Raw genomic sequence first — 22,660 nt, 5'->3', positions numbered from 1 at the left:
AGATCCCAAGAATGATGGCTCAAAGGTTATTTCATTACTGCAGGATTTTGTGAGTATCTTGGGGTTTAGGATTAATGTAGACAAAATAGAAGTCTTTTCTGCAAACTGTGTCGCCCATCTCTTTTTTTAAATAATCCGGGATCAAACAAAACTTTAAGTATAATGAAGTAGTGCCCAAGGGTTTGGGCATTTATTTGCACTGTAGCTGGAATATCATGCTAAATATTAACAATCAGTCAATCTGGCAAAGACTGAATCTTTTGTAAGGAAGTGTAGCTGTGATTATGCTGTTCCTTGCACTTCTACTGTATTGCATCTTTCACCATATCCCAACACCCCACCTCAACCATGGCTGGTTAAAATAGATAAGTTATATTCCTGGAACATGTAAGACATTGGGCATAGAAGGGTACTTACGAAGCTCTGCAGGCATTATCTAGCCAGTTAAGAATAGGCATCCGAAATGGGGGAGGTACATCCATGCATTTCTAATACACTTGCTGTCACTGGGGGGGGCACTTGTAGACTATCCTGGGTAAATTTACAGATCAATATCTAATGTTCTAGGAGTTAGCACCTCATGGGCAGTCAGCTCTTAAGTCTAATCTACATTTTCACCCAAAGAGATACCATGTCACTACTCAAAACCCATGCCACACTTAAAAGGTTGTACAAGCAGATGGGTTCTGGGGCATGGCTGTCTTTCATTTGGGGAAATCCTTTGATTAAGATAGATTTTGGGTAATTCATGCTGGGCAGACAGAAAAAAAAGAAGGAAGACTAAAAGGGCAGACAGAAAAAAAAGAAGGAAGACTAAAAAGGAAAAAGAAAGATATAGAATTGTTAGAAGACCTGACACAAATAATACAAGAAATACAAACATTTGCTTGATTTGCTTTGCATGCAGAGTAGATGACATCTCCCTTGCTAAGACAAATGGAAATGTCTTCTTGTTAGAGATGCAGTAGCAAGTTATATATCCTTCCTGATGCTAGTATCCGTTTTTTATGCTCTGGGCCTCTGCCCTTAGCACTGGAGTGATAGAAAAGCCAATAGAAAACCACCACATTCTACCACCAGGATGGACAAGTCATAGCCATTTATTTCCCACCCTCCTCTTCTCATTTCTTCTAGTGCTTGAGCCACTGCTCAAACTCATGGTGACCTGGGGGGCAGTCATGGCTTTACCCCTGTGCACCACAGAGTCAGGGAGTGTGAAATAACTATTCATCTATTTATGCATTTATCTATTTATTCATTTTATTAACTTATGTGCTAAACCTAGCACTAACATTAACTCCAACCTGAACCATAACATTAACCCCAACACAAACACTAAACATGACACAGTTACTTTAAACACTAGCTCTATCCCTAACTCTTAACACAATACAAATGAGTTGCTTCAGTGTTTAGATTCAGGAAGTCTGTGTTTGGGTTAGGGTGGTTTTTGATTTGTATTTTGTGGTATGTAGGGATTGAGGTAAATAATATTGCTAGATTGTCAGACATTATTTTATTGATATATAAAATCTGTATACGTACACACACACACATATATATATATATATATATATATATATATATATATATATATAGAAAGAGAGAAATTTATAATATTATAGCCGTATGTGTAATTGTTTATGCAACCAGTTATTTTAAGGTTTATATATAAACTATGGTGCTTGACAGGATGGCAATTATAAGGAAATAGCAGACCACCTAGGGGCAGTATGTCTCACTACCCCAGGACAGGCCATTCTTTCTGAAGAATGCCCACCCTGGAGTGCATTACTATACTTAGAAAATGGCATCTGTGTTTGCAGTTGTTGTATGTTGTACATCTTTTGTGTGCATCTTTTTGTACAGTTTTGCTTGCTTTGATATAAAAGTCCAGTGTATGTATTGTAGCAGTATTTCATCATGAATATTACATCATATGAAGTGCGTAGCAGCTGATTGTTAGACATGTTAAACATTGTAAACAATGAAAGCTAAAATACTGTATTTTATTTTTAAATCAACATAATCACATGTGTATAACATGGTTAACTTTATTAGAATGCTATTACTTGATGTGCCTTTCTTTTTTATAATTATGTGTGGGAAATAGAAAGAAGGATTAGTAAGTTAATTTGCTTACTTTTTGATTGTTTTTGTTTTTATTTTTAATGTGAAAAAGTGATTTAGTAATGGCAAAAAGGTATTTTACTAGTTCACTTTAAAGATTTTTGAAACATTTTAAGTTTGTTGTGATTCAGAGCTGCAGTCACTTGCTCTCCAGTCTGTCAGCAAACAGGAGTTTGACACTTCATTCTCTGAGGTGAATTAGTCCATAGCCAGAGATTTGAATATCAGTAGCTGCTTCAGAAACCAGTATAATATTTTTCAGACAGCAAAGTCTTAGCAATGTTCACAAGCAGAATCACATACTCTCCAATGGGAATGTTTGCAGATTCTGAATTTCTCAGCCGAGGGGTCTGCTTACCCAAGTAAAATTTAACACTATGAGGAAAAAGTGAATACTGCCAGAATGCAGCAGTCACCCAGTCACTCCATTTGGAGTACTCATGGTACATTAAGTCCAGCAAAGCAGTGGGGAGTGAGGTTGTTAGTTTGTTGACTCTGTCTGTATGGGCAAGAATGAGGATTGTGTGTGTGTGTGTGTGTGTGTCTGTCTGGGTTGTCACATTAAGGGGGTTAGTTGGGTACGGGGTCTCAACTCTGTATCTGTGTGTGCTTGAAGCGTGTTTGTCTGCCTGGGTGGTCACAGTACAGTAGGTAGGTAGGGAGAGGAAAATAAGCCCGGTTAGGTGGGCAGATGTGAATGACTTTGTGTGTGTGTTTACCTAGGTGGTCACATAGGTTCCTAGGTAGATACTAGTCTATCTGCCCGAAGGCATTTATAAGCCTAGCCAGAATATGTTGGCTTTCGCCACCCCGTTAGATTAGTTCTCTGTGCCTCTGTCCAGCAGAGCCACTGAAGTGATCCCTGGAGTAAACTTTCTGTTTCCCATCCACTTGTCAAGGTTTCTCTTGAAGAGTGTTAGCGAGGAGCTCTGCCTAATGTAGATTGGAATCTTGTTCCAAAGCATGGGAAGTCTCTGGGACAGGAATCTTATCCTTCCAGCACATCCTGTTTATTGTTGTGGTGAGGTTTAGATCCTTAGAGCGTGTGGCTCGAGGGGATAAGGTTTTCTTTGGGTGGAGCATGTCCATCAATTCTGGGTTGGATATGGCCTTGTATGTCAGGCAGAGATCACCTCTGAGTAGGCGGTATGCAACCGAGTACAACTGGAGTTTCTTCAGTTGAGCTGCATAGGGCATCTGTTTGAGGCCAGTGATCCTCTTGGTGAGGTACTTCTGTGGTCTTTCCAGCTGTTGCAGGTGTCTTGTAAGGTACATCCCAAATGGGGCATTATACTCTATGATGGGTCTGATGAGTAGAGGGGCACAATGGCCTCTTTTGATCTGGATGCAAACCCTTTTGTGATTAGGTGGGCCACATAGAAGGATTTTCAAACCATTTTGGCAATGTGATTATCAAAGTAGAGATTACTATCTACTTGGGTCTCCAGATCCCTTAATACGTTTTCTGTATTTAGGGGACTACCACCTATGTGGTAGTTTGTGGGTGCTTTGTTTTTTCCAAAGGGGATGACTATGCACTTTTTGGCATTTAGCTTGAGGCCGTGATTTTGACACCGGGTATCTGTCTCAGTGAGACCCTTTTGGGGGATGTCTTTGTCAGCTGGAGAGTCAATTATAGCCCCTAGTTTGCAGTCGTCTGCGAACTTGGTCAGCCATAGTCCTCCTGTGCTTGCCTGTACCTCTGAGAAGTATATGCCGAACAGGAGGAGTCCTAGGACTGAGCCCTGGGGAACGCCACTTGTAACCGGTTTAGAGTCAGCCGTAGCTCTCTCAACTCTCACCATGTGGGTTCTGTCTGTGAACCATTTGGCAACCCATTTTGTGACATAGGGGTTTATGTTCAGGCTGGTGAGCTTGTCTATAATACCAGAATGGGGAATGGTGTTGAAGGCCTTTGCAAGGTCTAGGTAGACTGTGTGTACCACCTTTCCCTCGTCTATAGCCTTGTTAACTGTCTCAAAGAAGTCCACCAGGTTTAGGAGGCATGATCTGCCCTTAACAAAGCTGAACTGGGTAGGGTCCAGTGTTTGGAGGTTCCCAATGTCTGTGTTAATGAGTTCCATGATGATGCACTCCATAGCCTTGCAGACCAAGCTAGTCAGGCTTATAGGGTGGTAGTTCCCGGGGTCTGTTGTGGCTCCACCTTTGTGGAGCAGAATAACCGTTGCTGTGCGCCACTCTATGGGTATGTAGCCTGTGGAGAGGCTGAGTTTGAACAGTGTGTTTAGGTGAGGGGTTAGTTTGTCTTTGGGTTCGTGTAGGACGCAGCCTGGGACACCATCCGGTCCCATTGATGCTGTGTTTTTGGCTTTGGAGAGGGCTGTTTTAACCTGATTGTCTGTGACTTCAGGGGCTCTACATTCTTCTGGTATGGTTATGGGCCCGTTTGGGAGTGAGAGGGGGGTGAAGTTTGCACTGAACCTGTCTGCCAGGATGTTGGTAATGTAGGTCAATTCAGTGTATTTTGTGCCATTCTGCACTAACTCCTAGCAGATCTGAGCATTGTCTCTTAGATTCTTGACATAGCTAAAGAATGCCTTGTGGTTATCTTTGGAGTCCTTGGCAATTTTTCTTTCGAAGCTCGCCTTGGATGATTTTATGAGGAATCGTAGTTTCTTGTTGATACTGATCAGGGATGTCTTCCCTTCTTGGGATTTTACTCTTTTCTGTACTAGTTTCCTCCTTCTGTTGTATAGCTTGTTTATGGCAGCGGTCCACCAGACTGGTTTCCTTTTCTTGGAAGAGTGAGTCTTGGTTTTGCTTGGGATAGTAGGATCCATGCATTCTTGTAGGTGCCCGTAGAATGCATTAGTAAAAGATTTTGCATCTTGGACAGCGTTATAGCATGGGGGCTTGGAAACTTTCCACCTTGGTCTTAAGTAACGTGAAGTTTGCTTCAGAAGATAGGGAATGCTGTGTGTGTGTGTGTGTGTGTGTGTGTGTGTGTGTGTGTGTGTGTGTGTGTGTGTGTGTGTGTGTGTGTGTGTGTGTGTGTGTGTGTGCATGTACATGTGTGTGTGAGTGAGTGAGTATTGGAGTGTGGGTGTGGTTGTATGAATGTATGTGAGTGAGTGTGAGGGAGTTTGTGAGTGAGTGAATGGATATGCATTGGTGTGTGTTTAGGAGGTTTCCTTTGCTAATACAATATATGGGCTATTATGGAGAAGACTAACATTGTCAGGTCTGATTCAGAGACATGATAATAAGCCACTAATGAGGTCTTTCTCATTGTGGCTATACAATGTCTTTAAATCACAATTTCTGTTCATTGCACTAATTGACCAACCTGTACTAAGAAAATAACATAAGTGGTGAGAAAGTATGACTTTTTAGGAAGTGTGTTGCTCAACACATTTTCAACATTCTGCTATAGAGTGTTTCATCGTGAGTGTAAGTATATTTTCTCATCAGGCATATCCTTTCTTTTATAAAGTATCTATTAATTTAAGTAACACTTCTTACTCAGTTTTTGTACTGGTCCTATGTATAATATTCCATTTGGTTCACTGTGTCATATTGTATCTACTGTACTTGTTTGGTTATATTTAAAAGTATCAAAGTATGCCAAGAAATTCTTAAAATGAGCTAATTTGTAGCTGTACAGCAGTCTGACTGCCTAACTCTGGAGTCCTTTTTACTGTAATTATCTAAAATAAAAAAATGCATTTTATTTTAGTAAAATAGAAGCTTTTTTTTTTTTTTAAAGGAATTTTTGAGTTCACGGGATCTGATGACCATATTTGCTGTTACTGTATGAATGTTTTCTACACAGGGCAAAATGGCAGGATTCCTTGACAATGTCCGTTGGCAAGAATGTGAATGTTTTGAGTGGGGTGAAAAAAGGAACACGGTTGCTTCTGTTGTGGCTGGGATTCTGGTGAGTTTTAACTCATTTACATTAATTTGAGGTATTGGAAGGGTAATGTTCTGTTTTGTTTTTGTCATTCTGTTAAGTGCATAACTGTATTAAACACAAAGCTGTGTGGCTTTTTCTGTAATTACAAAAATAATTGCAAATTATTTCACTATTTGGATTTAAGGATTGCATATTTGTTTGCTGTTGACGATGTCCTCAACCAAAAGTGACTGTGATCTGCAGTTTGTTGGTGAACATAAAATATGGAATAAAAAACAGCACCTCCAAAACTGAGATGATTTTTTCATGGAAAATGACATATTGCTCTCTGCATACAAGGGGAGAGCATCTTCAGGTGGAGAAGTGCAAGTGTTTGGGGACTTTCACATGAATGAAGACAGAGGAGATTGGGGAAATTAAAGTCACCAGTGGAGTCCCCTAGAGTTTTGTGTTGGGACTTCTCCTGTTTGGCATAATTTTTAAAGTAAAAGCAAATACTAATGGGCCTTGGCTGACTAAGTTTGCAGATGACTGCAAGTTAGGAGCAGTCATCGAATGGCCAAATGACTTTGCCATCTTGCAGGAAGGTTTGTCCCAAGTAAATAGTTGCTGCCAAAATCAAAGACTGAAACTAAATGCCAAAAAATGCATTATTGTATCCTTTGGGAAGACATCTTTCCCAGGGAACTATCACATTAACAATACTCCCCTGAGAGTTGACCCATTTATTCAGGATTTGGAAACTTATGTGACAGTGACTTAACTTTTGATCAACATTTGTCCTTTATGCTAAGAAAGTACTTCTGTATTACACAGGTTATAAACAAAGGTATTGTGTTAGACCTAGGGATGTCATTGTCCCCCTTTACTCGGCCCTCATTATGCCAGTCACTGAATATAATGCCTCACTTGACATGTATCTGTTCAGACACACACAACTGGACTGCCCACAGAGATACCATACTAGAATGTTACAAGGCCTAAGTATGCCCTACATGGATTGACACTAAAGCCTGTCACTATAATCGGTATCCTGCAGACTGCTAAGAGGTGGCCTGTGTGTGGCATGCAAGGCATCCTCCAACCCATTAGTGATGGATTTGCTGCACATCAGCAAGTCAAATGGCATCAGAAGTACTTGGTCTAGGGATGTAATCCTCTTCTGCAACATCAACAGAATGGTTTGGAGGGACAGGTATATCTCGCATAGGATCCACTGCTGTGGAACAAACTGCCCATCCACATAAAACAAAGTTCTTCTCTTCCCATATTCAAGCGCAATGTGGATCTTTGGATGGGAAGCAAAAGATTTACCCCAAGACTTCCCCCTGTGCTACTAATAGACAGAAGCAGCTCCTAAATGCTTTATTCCATGCACGTGTCCCCATAAATTATGTATGGTATGATCTCACTTATCCTAATTAGGGGTAATATTTAATTATCGGCCATGGGATGGGTAAGGTCAATCTTTAGCCAAATGATTTGTTAATTTGACCACAAAAAGGGAAAGTGGCTAGGCTTAGAATGGCCCTCGAGGACAGCTAGCCTAGTACTTGCCTATTATCCTATGAACCTGTAAATGACCATCAGGTTGGTGCAGTACTCGCAGTGCTGCAGGTGTAGTACCATAGTGTGGGGTGAAGTAAGACTTAGGTCAGAGGATGAAGGCCTCAAGTTGCCAGTAGATCTGTAGCTTCATCCTCACCTTTGGTCATGATCTTTGTGTAGAGATCAGGAATTCAGCTGACAGAAATTAGGTTCTTTTGAGGGCTAGACTAGATTCTTGGACTATTTTTGACAGAGTGAAGAGCCTCACAGTAGGTGAATATCTTGGACTACAGCTACTGCTTCCCCATGTTGAGAAGCGTTCAGGTGGTTTGGGCATCCCATAAAGATGCTACTAGAGCACCTCCCACAAGAGATTTACCAAGCATAGCCTGCTTGGAAGAAGCCCGAGTGGACAGATCCAGGACATATTGAATGGATTATTTCTCTTGGCTTTCCTGGGTATACCTGAAGATAGCATGACCTGTTGACTGTTGCTGGAGATACAAAGTCTGCTGTACCCTGATCAGCTTTCTACCACTGCAGAACTTATCAGGATAGGCAGTTTAAAAATAGTGGCAGTGGTGATGATGGTTATGGGTTGTGTATTAAACCTAGATATTACAGTGGTCTGATAACTTTTAAGAGTGGTGAATAGGCTGTAGATGACACATAGAGCACTTGGACTAGACATTTTCAAAGCTAATAATACCACAAACAGATCTTCAAGACCACTGGTCTGTCTGTGAAGTGATTGGAAAGAAACTTGATAAGTTTGACAGCATGCAAAGGGTTAGACAACTATCAGACTATTTTATAGCAGATGGTGTGGTGCCCCTTTTTGATTTACAGGAGTAATTGGGAATTAGTATTTCACTAGGCTGTAGAGAAGTCCCTGCAGTGCTTGTATTCCTTAGCCATTGGTTATTCAAATGGAAAATTGAGCAAAACTGGTGATAATGTAATGTTTCCAAAGTCTGTGACTTACAGCAGTCAGTAAACTGGTAGTGACTGTAAACTGAATGATCTTTTTTTTTTTTTTTTTGAATTGACAGAACAGTATAGGACAGCTGCTGTTTTCTACTTTGAGGACTGCCTTGATGTGGCAGTTTTCTATATGTTAGACATGGAACTTGTAGAGAAAGAAGAATCTAGGTATGAGCCTTACAGCATAAAGAGAATAAGGCAGATGCCACTTTTTAGTATAGGTTCAAGCATCTTCATGCTGTAGTTTAGTGTGTTGTGGAATAGTACAAAAACAATTACCCGGGCTGTGCCTGAGGCTTTGCTTTTGTGATCTGTGTACTACATCAGTTAACAAAGTAAAAAAAATTACAGTACTTTAACAGAAGTGTTTCAGTTAAAATGCAAAGTATGTTAAGCAGGATGAGTTGTCAGTGGGGAAGGCAGGCAATGATAAGTAAGTAGAACATTTTTGGGGATGCAGAAACTTGCTTGTTAAAGGCATCTACAGTAATGGAAGAGTCACTGCAGTTTTTTGTATTCAGTGTGTACAAGCATTTCCTCTTGGCAAAATGGAAAAGTATTCACCGGTAAAGTCTCTTCCTGGGCTTGCTTATTGTCAAACGATTGAGAAACAGAATCCCATTCAGCCTGCTGGCTCACTCTTTGTTATCTAAATGTTCTTATTTCTTCCATTAACTTTCTGCTTCCAAAAATGTATTTGAGCCTCCATGAAAAAAATGTTCTGAAAACAGTTTGGATATAAGAAGTTGAATTTTACACTTGTCTCTCAACAGCCCTTGGTAAATAATCATTTTCCATAAAACACTGGTGTCTAATTTGTTAAAATATTTCCCTTATGCCATAATTTTGTCAGAAGCAGCTCTTTCTGCTGGTGCAAATGTACTTTTACTAATTTAACTCTCTGTTGCTTTCTGATAGCCAGATGTGGGGCATACACACAATGTGCTCTTTCCATTAATAAACCTCGATGTGGAAGACCAGATGTCCTTACATTCACTGCTGCAGTATTCTTTACAAACGGGGATTCCCTGCCATGAAGCCCATCGTCTGGCCAGTTTACTGAAGCCTACCGTTGTTTTAAGGTATGCTGAATGTCACCTGCACACTCCTTGCATAGGATAGGGCATAAAGGTGACATTCAGGTGTACCGTCTTCAGAACTTCTTTGCCGACCGTTCAAACGCTGTTTTAACCGTCAGTCTGTTACCTCCATCCGTTTTTTTTTTTTTTTTTTACCGTTTTTCTGTTTGTTGGCATTCCTGTGCTTACTTCTGTTTGCTGGAGTCCTCACAGTTACAGATAAGTACCCATTTGGGTTTTTGGTTACCTTTTCTGCTTGTTTTGTGCTGTTTGGGGTTAATGTCATCCAGGAAGGGTAAATGCCAGTGTGGGAGACTTGATTCTCCATAAAGACTGCCACAGTAAGTGTCTTTTTTGCTTAGGTGCTGCTCACAACCATACGTCTTGTTCAATTTGTCAGGCATTTGTCTCAAAAACTCTTCATAGTAGGCTTTCTTCCCTTTCCTTGTATCTTGAGAACCAGTGTCTTAAGCTTCTTGCTGCAGATACTATGGATGGAACTTCCTGCCCCGAGGGTCAGCCGTCAGGGAAGAAGAAGGTGTATAAGGTAAGACCGGAATCTTCTGCTGTCCAGCCTCTGCCAGGAGTTTCTTTTGAAGTTATTATGAACCCAGAGGCTCGCCAGGTTGTTTTGTCAGATTTTTCTACCATGTCTGGGTTGGAGGCCGATGAGGATCTGGTAGGCAGCACGTCTGATGAGGCTTTTCAGGCGTCCATTTCCAGCGTTCAGAAAGAACCACAGTTGACTGTTTCCAAGGGGTCTAGAGGGGTTCCACAGTTTTTCTTTAGGGAAGAGGTTAATACTGCAGTTGTGGAATGCTGTCCTGAGTTTGGGCCTTCTCAGGTTTCTAGGACGGATGTCCCCTTAAAAAAGAAACCGAAAGCTAATTATGTTTCTTCTGCTCCTAGGGATCCACAAAGTGAGTGGCAGGCCTTTACTCTGCGGTTATATTTAATGCTTTACTGTCCTGAGGCCTCCTCAAGGGGTTTCAGTTCCTGTTCTATCTTGGTCCTCCTTTTCCCCTAAAAGGCTCAGAGAATTGCATTTTTCTGAAGTGGATTTTGATGATGACTCCCATGCTTATTCTACCCAGATTCCTTCTCCTTTGGACTACAGGTCTGAGGAGGAGGATTCTCATACTCTAGATAATCCTTCTGAGGAAATTTCCTTTGAGGTGCACAATCTCTAGGATGGTGGAATTTTTTTAAGTGAGATTGTGCCGAGGTTTCGGATATCTGTAAGAGGTACTATGAGTTACTGCAGATGGAATCTCCTAAACCTGCGGCCATTCCTCCTGTCTTGCCTGCTTTATTGGATGTTTTTTCCAATGTCTTTAAAGTGCCAGATTCTCTGCCCCCTGCTCCCAAGAAGTGTGATGGGTTTTATACGGTGCCTGAGGATTGTTCCTTTTTGTTTAAATGTCCTGCTGCTGACCCCTCTGTAGTGTCTGTAGCCTCTGATAGGCCATCTCAGTTGCTTCCTTCGTCCAAGTTACTGCCTTCTGACAAGGACAGTAGAACCATGGATAGGCTGGGTAAGGAGGTTTATACTTCGGCTACCCTAGATTTTAGGGCTATTAATTATCAGATCCATATCTCTAGGTATGTCTTGGCTCTTCTTTCTCAGACTTGTCTGATTCTTTTTGATCTTCTAGACTCTGAGAGCAAATCTTTTGCTCTTTCCTTGCTTGGGACTTCCTCTCGGGTAGTTCGTCATTCTATCAAATGTAGTTATGATGCAGAAGATGCCTGTTCTAACGCTGCTGCTTCTGGTTCAGTTTTGAGGAGATATTCATGGCTTCGGATTCAAACTTTGCCTGATGATATTAAGGCTAAGTTGATTGATGCTCCAATGGATAATACTCTTTTGTTTGGTGAAGAGGCTGCTGGTTTAATTAAGTCTCTTCAGGACAAGGGGAAGGCTTTACAGGAGCTTAAGCATGTCTTTGTTTCTTCTGTGCCTAAATTTCAAAGAAACTACCCTTCTAAGCCAGCCTTTGTGCATAGGCAATCTCACCCTCCCTCTAAAGGTAAAAAGGGTAGTAAACAGACTCCTCCTGCTATGGCCACTCAGACTGCAGGGATTCTAAAGCCTTCCTGACAAACCGGGTGCTGTCTGACTATCCATCCGTTCCCAGCCACATTCCTCTTTCTCTTCCCCTTTCCCTTTCTCTTCCTGTTTGGCTCTGAATCACCGAGGATTCTTGGGTTCTGTCAATCATTCGGCAAGGGTACTTCATGTTCTAGATCCCCCCCCCCTTCTATGGGCATTCCTCAGCCTCCTTGGGAACAACTTCATTTTTTCCCCAGAGATTCTTCGAGACCTCTTGTCTCAGGGTAATATTCAAGAGGTGCCTGTGTCCCAAAGGTGAAAGGATTTTATTCAAGAGTGTTTCTAGTGCCCAGAAAAGAAGGTACTTGGAGACTTATTCTAGACCTCTCCCATCTAAACACTTTTCTGAAGGTGCCTTCCTTTCGGATGTTGTCCCTTCAGTCCCTTTTTCCTCTCTTGCTCCCTCAGGCCTTTCTGATGTCTCTGGACCTCAAGGATGCTTATCTCTATATTCTGATCCATCTTCTTTTCAGGAGATTTTTGTATTTCTCTGTTGTTTCCTGGCATTTTCAGTTCTGTGCTTTGCCCTTTGGCCTTTCTACTGCCCCAAGGGTATTCATCAAATGCCTCGCTCCTGTGATTGCCTTTTGCAGGCTTCGAGGGATCCATATCTTTCCTTATTTGGATGACTTGCTGATTCAGGCATCTTCTCCAGAGGTCCTTTTGCAAAATCTTCATTTTACCATTCTTTTCTTCAGAGCCTGGGGTCCACAATAAACTTCAAAAAGTCTTCCCTGACTCCTTCTCAGGATCATGTCTTTCTGGGTTGCAAGATTCAAACTGCCAATGCTGACATCCCTTCCTCCTCTAAAAGCATGAACTCTCATTTCTTTCTTTCAAACTCTTCATCCCCTGGCCTCCATTACAGCCAGGAAGTTTCCAAGAACTCTGGGGTTCATAGCTTCCACTATTCCGATGCTCCCTCTGGCCAAACTCCACATGAGGAAGTTCAGTGGTTTCTGAAGTTGGTGTGGCTTCAGCATGCTCCTCCTCTAGACTTCCCTGTTCTTCTTCTCCTGTGCCTCAAAAAAGAACTTCTGTGGTGTATTCAGTAGTTGTCTCTGAATCCACGGCTCCCTTTTCAGCCTCCGCTTCCCTCTCAGGATTTGTTCACAGATGCTTCAGATGTAGGATGCGGAGTAATGTTTGGCTCCCTGAGGGTTCAGGGAGTGTGGTCACCTTGTCAGCGGAAGGAGCACATCAACCTGAAAGAGATGAGGGCTCTTTTGCTGGGTCTTGAGGCCTTTCATCTTCTCTACTCTCCAGGACCTCTCAAGGTATTCACAAACCACATCACAGTCATGTGGTATATCAACAAACATGGGGATATGAGATCTTACTCTTTGCCGGATGGCACTTCTGGTATGGGATCTGGCTATCCAATATCGAGTGGCTCTTCAAGGCAGTTTACATTCCTTCATATCAGAACATTGTGGCAGACAATCTGGCAAGTCCTTCACTCAATTCCATGAATGAATGCTTCACAAGGATGTGTTTCTGGACATTGTTCACCAGTGCGTACTCCAAGTAGATCTCTTTGCCTCCCCTCTGAACAGACAACTTCCTCTGTTTTCTGCCAGAGTCCCAGGTCCTATGGTATGGAAGGTGGATACCCTCTTATTTTCTTGGAAGGGGATGTTTCTTTATGAAATCCCTCCTCTTCCTCTCATTCCGAGAGTCCTGTTCAAGTTTCAACAGGATGCTCACAAAATCTTCTTGGTGAACTCCTTTTGACCGTGAGAGCACTGGTTCCCCTCTACTTCTGCATCCAGCCAGGGGCAATCATCACAAGTTACCTCACAGGGTGGATCTCCTCACACAAGACAAGGGGTCTCTCATCTATCCCCACCTGTCCACGCTTCAGCTGACACTGTGAGTGATAGGGTTTGATCCCTCATAGACACCTTTTTCTGAGGACATGCTGCAGGTCCTGCAGGAGGCCAGGAAACCTACTACTAGGAAATCCTACTTGTCTAAATGGAAGACATTTTCTATTTGGTGTCTTTCTTGTGACCTGGACTCACTTTCTGTGGATGTTTCTTTGGTTCTCTCTTATTTGTGTGAGTTGCTCAATGCTGGTTTGGTCTATTCTTCTATTTAAGACCCAGTTATCAGCTCTTTCTGCTTGTCTGCCTTTAACTCCTCCATTAGCTTATAGATTTGAGGTGAAGCAATTTTTTAAAGGCGTCCTTAATATTAGACCTCCCAGGAAGCCTATTTCTCCTTCATGGGATCTTAATTTTGTTCTGGAAAAATTGACTCCGGCTCCTTTTGAGTATGCTGTTTCAGCTTCCTTGCAACACTGTTCTTGGAAGACAGTTCTTTTGTTAGCTCTTTCTTCTGCCAGACAGGTGTCTGAATTGCAAGCCCTTATGGCTTTTCCACCTTTTTTGATATTTCATGAGGACAAGGTGTCCTTGCATACTAATCCTTCTTTCATGCCTAAGGTGGTTAATGAGTTGTCACTTAATCAGTCTATTAATTTGTCTATTATTTTCCCCTCTCTATAATATGACAGTAAGGGGGTGCTGCATATCTTAGATGTGCATAGACAGCTCAAATTTTATTTGGATAAAACTAAAGCGGTCAGGAAATCTGACCAGTTATTTGTTTCCTTTCATCCTAGGTCTTTAGGTTTGGCCATTTCCAAGCAGGCTATTTCCTTTTGTTGCACTTTTCATGGTGAGAGCCTTCCTTCTCCTGTAAAGGCTCATTCCACTAGAGCTGTGGCTTCCTCTAGTGCTTTTTTCAAAGGCTTAGACAATAATTCTGTTCTTGAAGCTGCTACCTGGATTTCTGTGCATACCTTTACCAAACATTACCAGTTGGATGGTATCTCCAGAGCTAGAGCTGGTTTTGCTGCTGCCATTCTTCATGGATTCTTGGATGGCTGTGCTGCTTCCTCCTACCAGGTTTCTTCTTGAGCTTTGGCAGTCTCCCGTTTGTAAGGAATACTGCAGCGGTGAATGTAAGGACATAGTACAGTTGTGTAAAGTCTTACCATAACGGTAGATGTCCTTGCCTTCACCGCTGCAGTATTCCCTCCCTCCATTCCGCTGGTCTTTTTTCCTTCCTGGATGTGCAGGTTCTTATTGGTTTTCCTTGGACTGCTGTTCCTGCTGGGGCAATCAGTTCTGAGGATGGTATAGCCGAACGTCACCTTTATGCCCTAACCTATGCAAGTAGTGTGCAGGTGATGTTCAGCATACCTTAAAGCAATGGTAAACTTTGGTAAACTGGCCGGACGGTGGGCTTCATGGCAGAGAATACCCGTTTATAAGGAATACTGCAGTGGTGAAGGCAGGACATCTACCATTATGGTAAGATTTTACACAACTGTACTTTCAGTTGTTACGTCATACTTCCATAACATTAATACAGTCCACTTCTAGTTTTTTTATATAGCAAAAAAATTATGAAGTTTCCTTTGAGTGCTGTGACTTCTAACATACAATATTTTTGTAACATTTCTTTTATGTTCAGCCAGTCTGTCCTTCATTTCAGTCTCTGCTTTCTGCCATTTTATCAGCTCTACTTAAAGCTTCTTCTGTTTCTGCAGTCTATTGTCATTTGACTTAGTATAGTCTTCCAATGTTTCACTTATTTTAAACACCTTTGAGTGTTTTTGATTTATTTTTTCCTCAAAATTATTGGATGCCATCTCCTGTACTGAATATGCAACTTGAACTGCTTTTTGTTGAACCGTTGCAAGGTTCTTTGTAGCCAGCACATTTTTTCCTTTACTGCTTGATTTCCCTTACTTTTTCACAGTTATGTCATTGTTTAAAAATATGATGATTTAATAAAGATGTTTTTTTTTTCTTTACTGGCATTCCAGAAATGTAGTTAGTAGGAATTAACTAAATGTTGTGAAAACTGGTAACTTTTACTGACTTTTTTTAAACAATTTCTCAGCTTTGGCACTGTCCCATTCTGCATGTTCTCCCTCTCTGTATCTCTCTTTTTTTTTTTTAAACCCCCCTCTCCACACAAGTCCAAGCCTGATGGCTGATCTAACTGCACTCATTTTGGTCATTTGTTCTGCACCAGTGGAAGCCAGGAATCCCACGGAGAGCCCTACAATCAATTATTTCCTGCTCAGGAAATAATTGATTGTTCCTTCATCTTCCTCTCTTAAAACCTGGTTGCCTCATGGTTTTGGCGTCTTTTCAGACTTGTTGGCTGTTGGTGAAGCACCCACCAAGAGGAGAAAACGCTGAGAGAAGAAAGGAGCCACTTTTGAGATTTTAAGTATTTTTCCTCTGTTTATTTGCTAAGTTTTTCTGCATAGCCGCCTATTTTGAGCATTTTCTGGCTTGTTAAACTTGATTTCTGCATTAGTAACTGTATTTAGAGCACAACCTAGAGCTGTTTACTGAATTTCCTGTTTGCACTTATTTTTAAAATCGTTTTTTTCTCAAAACTTGCATTTTATCTGTCTTTGGCCTAGCACTCTTGTGTGGGGTCATTTACTGCACTGCTATAACTTGTTGATACTTGTGAACCTCTGCTATCTCTGAAAAAAAAAAAAATCTTGCTTTTTTCCCCACTTTTCTGAGATTTAAAAAAGTTCAGTTACAGGCTTGCTGTTCTTGTAAGTTTCTTGGAGGCCATTTTTTGCTTGGGCTAAAGGGAAGTCTCTCTGTTGATCAGTGGCAGTGAAAAACATTGAGCAGCCTGCCTGCCCCTGTGGGAGTGGTTACTGACTTGAAACTGTAGTTTTATTGGCCATTTTGGGTCAATTCCAAAGTCCTTCATCTTCCTCTCTTAAAACCCTCTTTTGCGCAGTTTTGCGCGGTTTTGTGCATAGCGCAACAGCGGGCAGCGCCGCCTAATTGGGTTTAAACTATTCCTGGCTCCACAAAGTCTGCTCTTCACTTTTTCCCTTAGAACTGCTCTATCTCTCAATTTAAACACCATATTCTCATTCTAAGGCCCTTCACTGGTCCAATTAAGTAATCCTACAAGTTAGCACTATTAAACCATAAGCACTACTTACTCTTATACTCTCTACGATTACCCTGTCCTCTATTGGTCCGTCTTAAATTCAGTTTCCCTATATTACTCTAGCATGTCCAAAGGTCAGCCAATGGTTTCCTCTCCAGTCCAGCTGGTGAATCTGGGAATTTTGAGGCAATGTTACAACTGTCTCATGTACACGGACAACCCTCTCCTCCTCCAAACAGGTTCAAATATATGTGAGAGATGCAACTATTTAGCCAAACTGGAGGCTGAGCTCTCTCATCTCAAAACTGGTGTAACCAGTCAGGAGGAGAAGGTAACCTCACATAACACAATTCCAGTATCACATAGTCCCACCACATCAGCGAACCAAACACATAAATACACAAAAACATACTCGGCGGCTCTAAATAAAAATCTTCCTAAGCAACAGAGACCTCCAAAGCAGACATCCAAGCAAACGCTACCTCAAAACAAAACACGCACAACACATAGCCCACAAAGTCAGTGTGCCAAGCAGCCACAGCCCTTAAGGCTGAATAACACACCTGATACTCTTGTAATAGGTGACTCTAGTCAGACACACTGACGTCCTGCTCACCAGGCTGAATAAAGAGAAGGTCACGGTGAGCTGCCTGTCGGGTACTAGGATCCGCCACATAACGCAAGCACTCAGGTCACTCCAAAGCAAATACAAATATGACTCAGTCATTGTACATACTGGTGTGAATGACCTGAGACGTACCTCCCTGGATTACATGAAAAGAGACATAGAGGAGCTCTCTGATCATGTAGCCCAGGCTGGTATGACCCTGACCTTGAGCAGCATCTTACCCTCACCTAGAATGATGCCACAGTACAAAGACAAAATGATCGATTTTAACAATTGGCTAAAATTTTGGTGTCATTCAAAGGGGATCCAATGTCTGTCAGCCTGGGATGACATGCTCGACAAGCTACGTTGCTTCGCTAGGGACGGCTTGCACCTGTCACCACTGGGCTTTCGGATATTGGCAAAGGCTCTTGCCACCCCCATAGTGCCTTTTTTAGGCAAGGCTCAAAAGTCAAACCCACCCCCGTAGACAGCACAAGGAACAAGAAACTAAGGGTAATGCTGCTAAACGCCAGAAGTCTTAACCTCAAGATGCACGCACTCGAAGCTCTCCTCAGTATGGAGAACATCGATATCTGTGCAGTGACAGAAACCTGGTTCAAGGCTCCAGAGAGCACCCCAGCATTACCAGGCTATACCTCATATCATGCTTTTCGGCCCTAAAACCCGGACCGAACCACAAAAGGAGGGGGAGTTTCCATATTTATCAAGGATATCCACCTCCAGGTTAGTGGCATTGCACGAAGTATCGGAGACCATCCATGTGCAACTAACAGTGGGCAAGACTGCTTTCCGGTTTATAGCATCCTACAGACCACCCTCTCAAAGTCAGGAATCCACTCGGCTTTCCTGAAAACATTAGAGAACATGAAGATCTCTCTGAACACCATTATATTGGGCGACTTCAACTACCCAAACATTGACTGGGAGCACTACTCAAGCCCCAGCACCTTAGCCCAAAGGTTCCTGGAAATTATAAACTCAAATGCTATGGAACAACTAGTCACCACTCCCACAAGAGGGGAAAACATACTGGACCTGATCATCACCAACGTGGGGACTCTATGCTCCAGACCAGAAGTGTATCCTTCACTGGTAAGCTCAGACCATAAATTAATTTCACCGGATGTCCACATCCCGACCCCACCCCCAGCCCAGAAAACCACAGTGAAAAACTTCTCAAAAGCGAACTTCTCACTTCACAAAACCGAAGTGGAATCATTCAAGGCCCCAGGGCCAGTGGAAACTACGGCCCAAACTGCAGAATCCTATATAAACGCATTCTACGGACATCTCCAGGAATGCATGGATCATGCTATCCCAAACAAAACCAAGACCCAATCATCCAAAGGCAGGCGTCCAGTCTGGTGGACCCCTGCCATAAATAAACTGTACAACAGAAGGAGGAAGCTATTACATGATAGAGCAAAATCCCTAATAGGGAAGGCATCTCTGATCGGTACTAGCAAAAAATTACGATCCCTCATAAAATCCTCCAAGGCCAGCTTTGAGAGAAAAATTGCACAGGACACCAAAGACAATCATAAGGCTTTTTTCAGTTATGTTAGGAACCTGGGATGCAACTCCCAGACTTGTTCTGAGTTGATTCTAAACGACAAAAAATATACTGAACCCACAGACGTCGCCAATATCCTGGCAGACAGGTTCAGTTCAAACTTCTCCAACCCCCCCCCCCCCAAAAGAGCAAGTATCTATTCCGGCAGAGGGCTGCCTCTCAAACATTTCTGATGCTCAGGTGAAGGCTGCCCTCTCCAAAGCAAAAAACACTGCTTCCATGGGACCAGATGGCGTCCCAGGTTGCGTCCTACATGAACTCCAAGAGGAACTAATCCCTCAAATAAAACAGCTATACAATCTCAGCCTCACTACAGGATATGTGCCCACAGAATGGCGTACAGCAACAGTGGTCCCACTCCACAAAAGTGGAGCCTCTACGGACCCTGGAAACTATCGCCCCATAAGCCTGACTAGCTTAGTCTGCAAGGCTATGGAGAGGATCATCATGGAACTCATAAACAAAGACATTGGGGACCTACAGACACTAGATCCTACCCAGTTCGGCTTTGTCAAGGGCAGATCCTGCCTTTTGAACCTGGTTGACTTCTTCAAACAGTCACCAAAGCCATAGATGAAGGGAAGGTAGTCCACACAGCCTATCTGGACCTTGCAAAGGCATTTGACACAATACCCCACTCGGGCATCATAGATAAGCTATCCAGCTTAAATATAAACCCCTATGTCACAAGATGGGTCGCAAACTGGCTCAAAGACAGAACCCACAGAGTGAGAGTTGCTGGAGCCATGTCAGACTCTAAACCGGTCACAAGTGGCATCCCACAGGGTTCTGTCCTGGGACCACTCTTGTCCGGTATATACTTTTCCGAGGTACAGGCAAACGTGGGAGGACTATGGCTCACCAAATTCGCAGACGACTGCAAACTGGGCGCCATAATCAACTCTCCAGCTGACACAAGCATCCTTCAAAAAGGTCTCGCAGAGACAGATGACTGGTGCCAGCGCCATGGTTTAAAGCTAAATGCCAAAAAATGTATAGTCATACCCTTTGGCAAAAACAATGTGCCCACAAATTACCACATAGGTAAGTACAGAGAAAGTTATTAGGGACCTGGGGACCCAAGTTGATAGCAATCTCTCCTTTGAAAACCACATTGCCAAAGTGGTTAGAAAGACCTTCTACATAGCCCACCTCATCACGAAGGGTTTCACATCTAGATCAAGAGAGGTAATCGTGCCCCTTTATTCATCCCTCATCAGGCCCATCATAGAATACAATGCCCCTTTTGGGATGTACCTTACCCGACACCTGCAGCAATTAGAAAGACCCCAAAAGTATCTCACCAAGAGGATCAAGGGTCTCAAACAGATGCCATATGCTGCTCGGTTAAAAAACTCCAGCTCTACTCAGTTGCATACCGTCTACTTCGAGGCAGTCTATGCCTGACATACAAAGCTATGTCAAATCCAGAATTAATGGACATGCTCCACCTCAGTAAATCTAAATCCCTTAGAGCCACACGCTCGAGGGACTTGAACCTCAGCACAGAAATAAATAGAACTTGCTGGAGGGACAGGTTCATAACCCAGAGACTCCCTTCGCTCTGGAATAGAATTCCAGTTCATGTGAGGCAGAGCACCTCACTGAATCTCTTCAAGAAGAATCTCGATAGGTGGATGGGGGATCGTAGGTTTGTCCCAGGGATTACTCCCGTGTCACTATTAGACAGAGGCACAGTAAACTAAACCTTAAAAAGGGCACAGTATACTCAAATCAAGGGGTGGCGTAAGCCATACAGAATCGGGCTAGGCTTATAATTGCCCCAGAGCAGATAGCCTAGTATGAACCTATGAACCTATAGGAATCCCCATGAGCTTTTCTGCTGTGTGTTGACAGTCAGGTGATAGGGATCATGCCAGCTTGCTGGTCCTACGGGATGCCCCAGCAGAGCAACCATCCTCCCAAATGGCAGCTGTTTTGAGCTCCTCTGTAGCTGCTTTCCAAGGAGAAACAGGCTTTTGGATGCTGACTTCCCCATGGCTTACTGTGCAATTTGCACTTGACAATGTGGGCTCACTAATCTTGAACTTCACAGGGTGAACGCCTGATGCTCCAGCTAGTTGTCACCAATGTATTTAGGCAGAGCTGCCCTCCTCTCCCTACAAGTGCGTGTGGCACTGTTTGGACTTGGGTCCATTCTGTATTGTCTTGGTCTACCTTCTATCTCTCTTGGAGTTAAAATCTTCTGCCTAGATTATATTCTTGCTAGCTTTAACATGAGGTTTTATCTTTTCAAATATTGTTTTTCTTGCCGCTTGGTTGCTGGAGCTAAATGAAACATGTTTAACATGTTTATTCTGTTTATTGTAGGTATCAAAAGATGCCTGCAAAGTATAATTGTAACTTCTATAATTGTGCCTTCTTCTGAATTACAGCCACCATCCTTAGCATTCTTGTTTCCCTAATGCCCACACCACTGTTCCACCCCACAAAGCTTCAAGTTTTTCTTCTGATCATCGTTTGCAATTTTAACATCCAACAGACATACAATTTCACAGTTCACAACCTTAACAACATTGTAACACCAACTCTGTAATTTGGATCTAATAACCTTAACATTTATGGATGTAAATTTTAAATCCTCCACCCTTTTTAACCTTTAAATTGTCCTTTTATTAAAGATCTAGTTCATTTATCAGTTGGCATACTTTGTCCCTCCATTTTTTTTCTTCTTTCTCTGCATCATATTTTACTGTTTCTTCTTCATTTAAAATGTTATATGTATTTTGAACAACGACGTTATATTCCACTGCAACATTATCATTAACTTTAGTTAATTCTTCTTCACGGTTTGTGTAGACACCAGTAATAATGTGGTATTGTTTATAGACTTCTGAATACCTTCTACCTGTTATAATCATTTGTATTAACAGTGATGTTTTTGTCAATAGCATCATCAACTTTCTGTGTAGCTTCTGTTTCAGTGCTCTGTTGATCATAACCTGCCACACATGAGGGTGACTTCCATCTTTTGTGCATGTTTCTTGACTGTTTTGTTTAGTATGACTCCTTGCACTACATTACCTTGATCATTTTAAACCATCTTGAGTTAAATGTTCTTGGTTTCCACATCATGCTTTAGTTTGCAACACATAGTATAGTGCACACTATACAACCATGCACATTTATCATGTTGTTCAAATGATTCAAATAGTTTTCTTTTACAAACAAAGGCACCAATGCTCCCATTCTCCAGTCTGGTTTTACTTCATACAGATTTTCACAATGTTCATTCAGGAAATCTCTAATGTCATCCACATCTAGAATGTCAGTCCTAAGTTGCAAAAGCAAGCATTTTTTTATGTACATGACATATTAATAAATTTAGCAGCAAGCTTAGAGGATTCAAAAGTTGTATCGATAAAGGTGTATGTCTCCAGATGTGTTATAGAGTGAATATGCATTACAGAAAAACCCAGAGGCTGAATCACAGTGTTGCAAGTGATAAAATGATCAAATGTGATTTTAGTCTTTTATATAGTAATCTTACCAGTGGCCATTTTTTTCTGGGAAGGTACAAGCTGTGTTTGTCTGTTCTTCACCATTATGTTTGCACTTAAAACGGCTATTGTAGCTAGGCATAATCCATTGCAATACAGTCTATATCTATAGCAGACATTGACCCATGTTGCATTTTCTTCTTCTTGTAAGATCCTTATTTGTACGATTGCCAGATACTTCTGTGTTGTGTGACTCATTTGTGGGTGGTTAAGTAAGCTGTAGTATAGTTTAGTGTAGTGTAGTCGTGTCTATAAGT

General features: G+C 42.1%; 1 protein-coding gene across 3 annotated transcripts in view; it reads left to right on the top strand.

The window, feature by feature from the left end:
- The window catches only part of TMEM50B (transmembrane protein 50B), a 373,203-nt gene that overhangs the window by 66,301 nt on the left and 284,242 nt on the right, over window positions 1-22,660 (top strand). Inside the window, exon 2 of one of the 3 annotated variants that reach the window (XM_044072945.1) lies at window positions 5,858-6,028. The exons of 1 other annotated variant lie outside the window; for it this stretch is intronic. In XM_044072945.1, the coding sequence (XP_043928880.1) occupies window positions 5,909-6,028 (120 nt within the window). In that variant the 5' untranslated portion in view covers window positions 5,858-5,908. The remainder of the gene's footprint in view (window positions 1-5,857; window positions 6,029-22,660) is intronic. One more of the 3 variants, XM_044072946.1, reaches the window with a different exon arrangement.

Source organism: Protopterus annectens, chromosome 5.part1, assembly GCF_019279795.1.
Source record: "Protopterus annectens isolate FY-2018-M chromosome 5.part1, PAN1.0, whole genome shotgun sequence".
NCBI lineage: Eukaryota > Metazoa > Chordata > Ceratodontiformes > Protopteridae > Protopterus > Protopterus annectens.
This window is presented reverse-complemented; position numbering and strand designations above follow the sequence as displayed.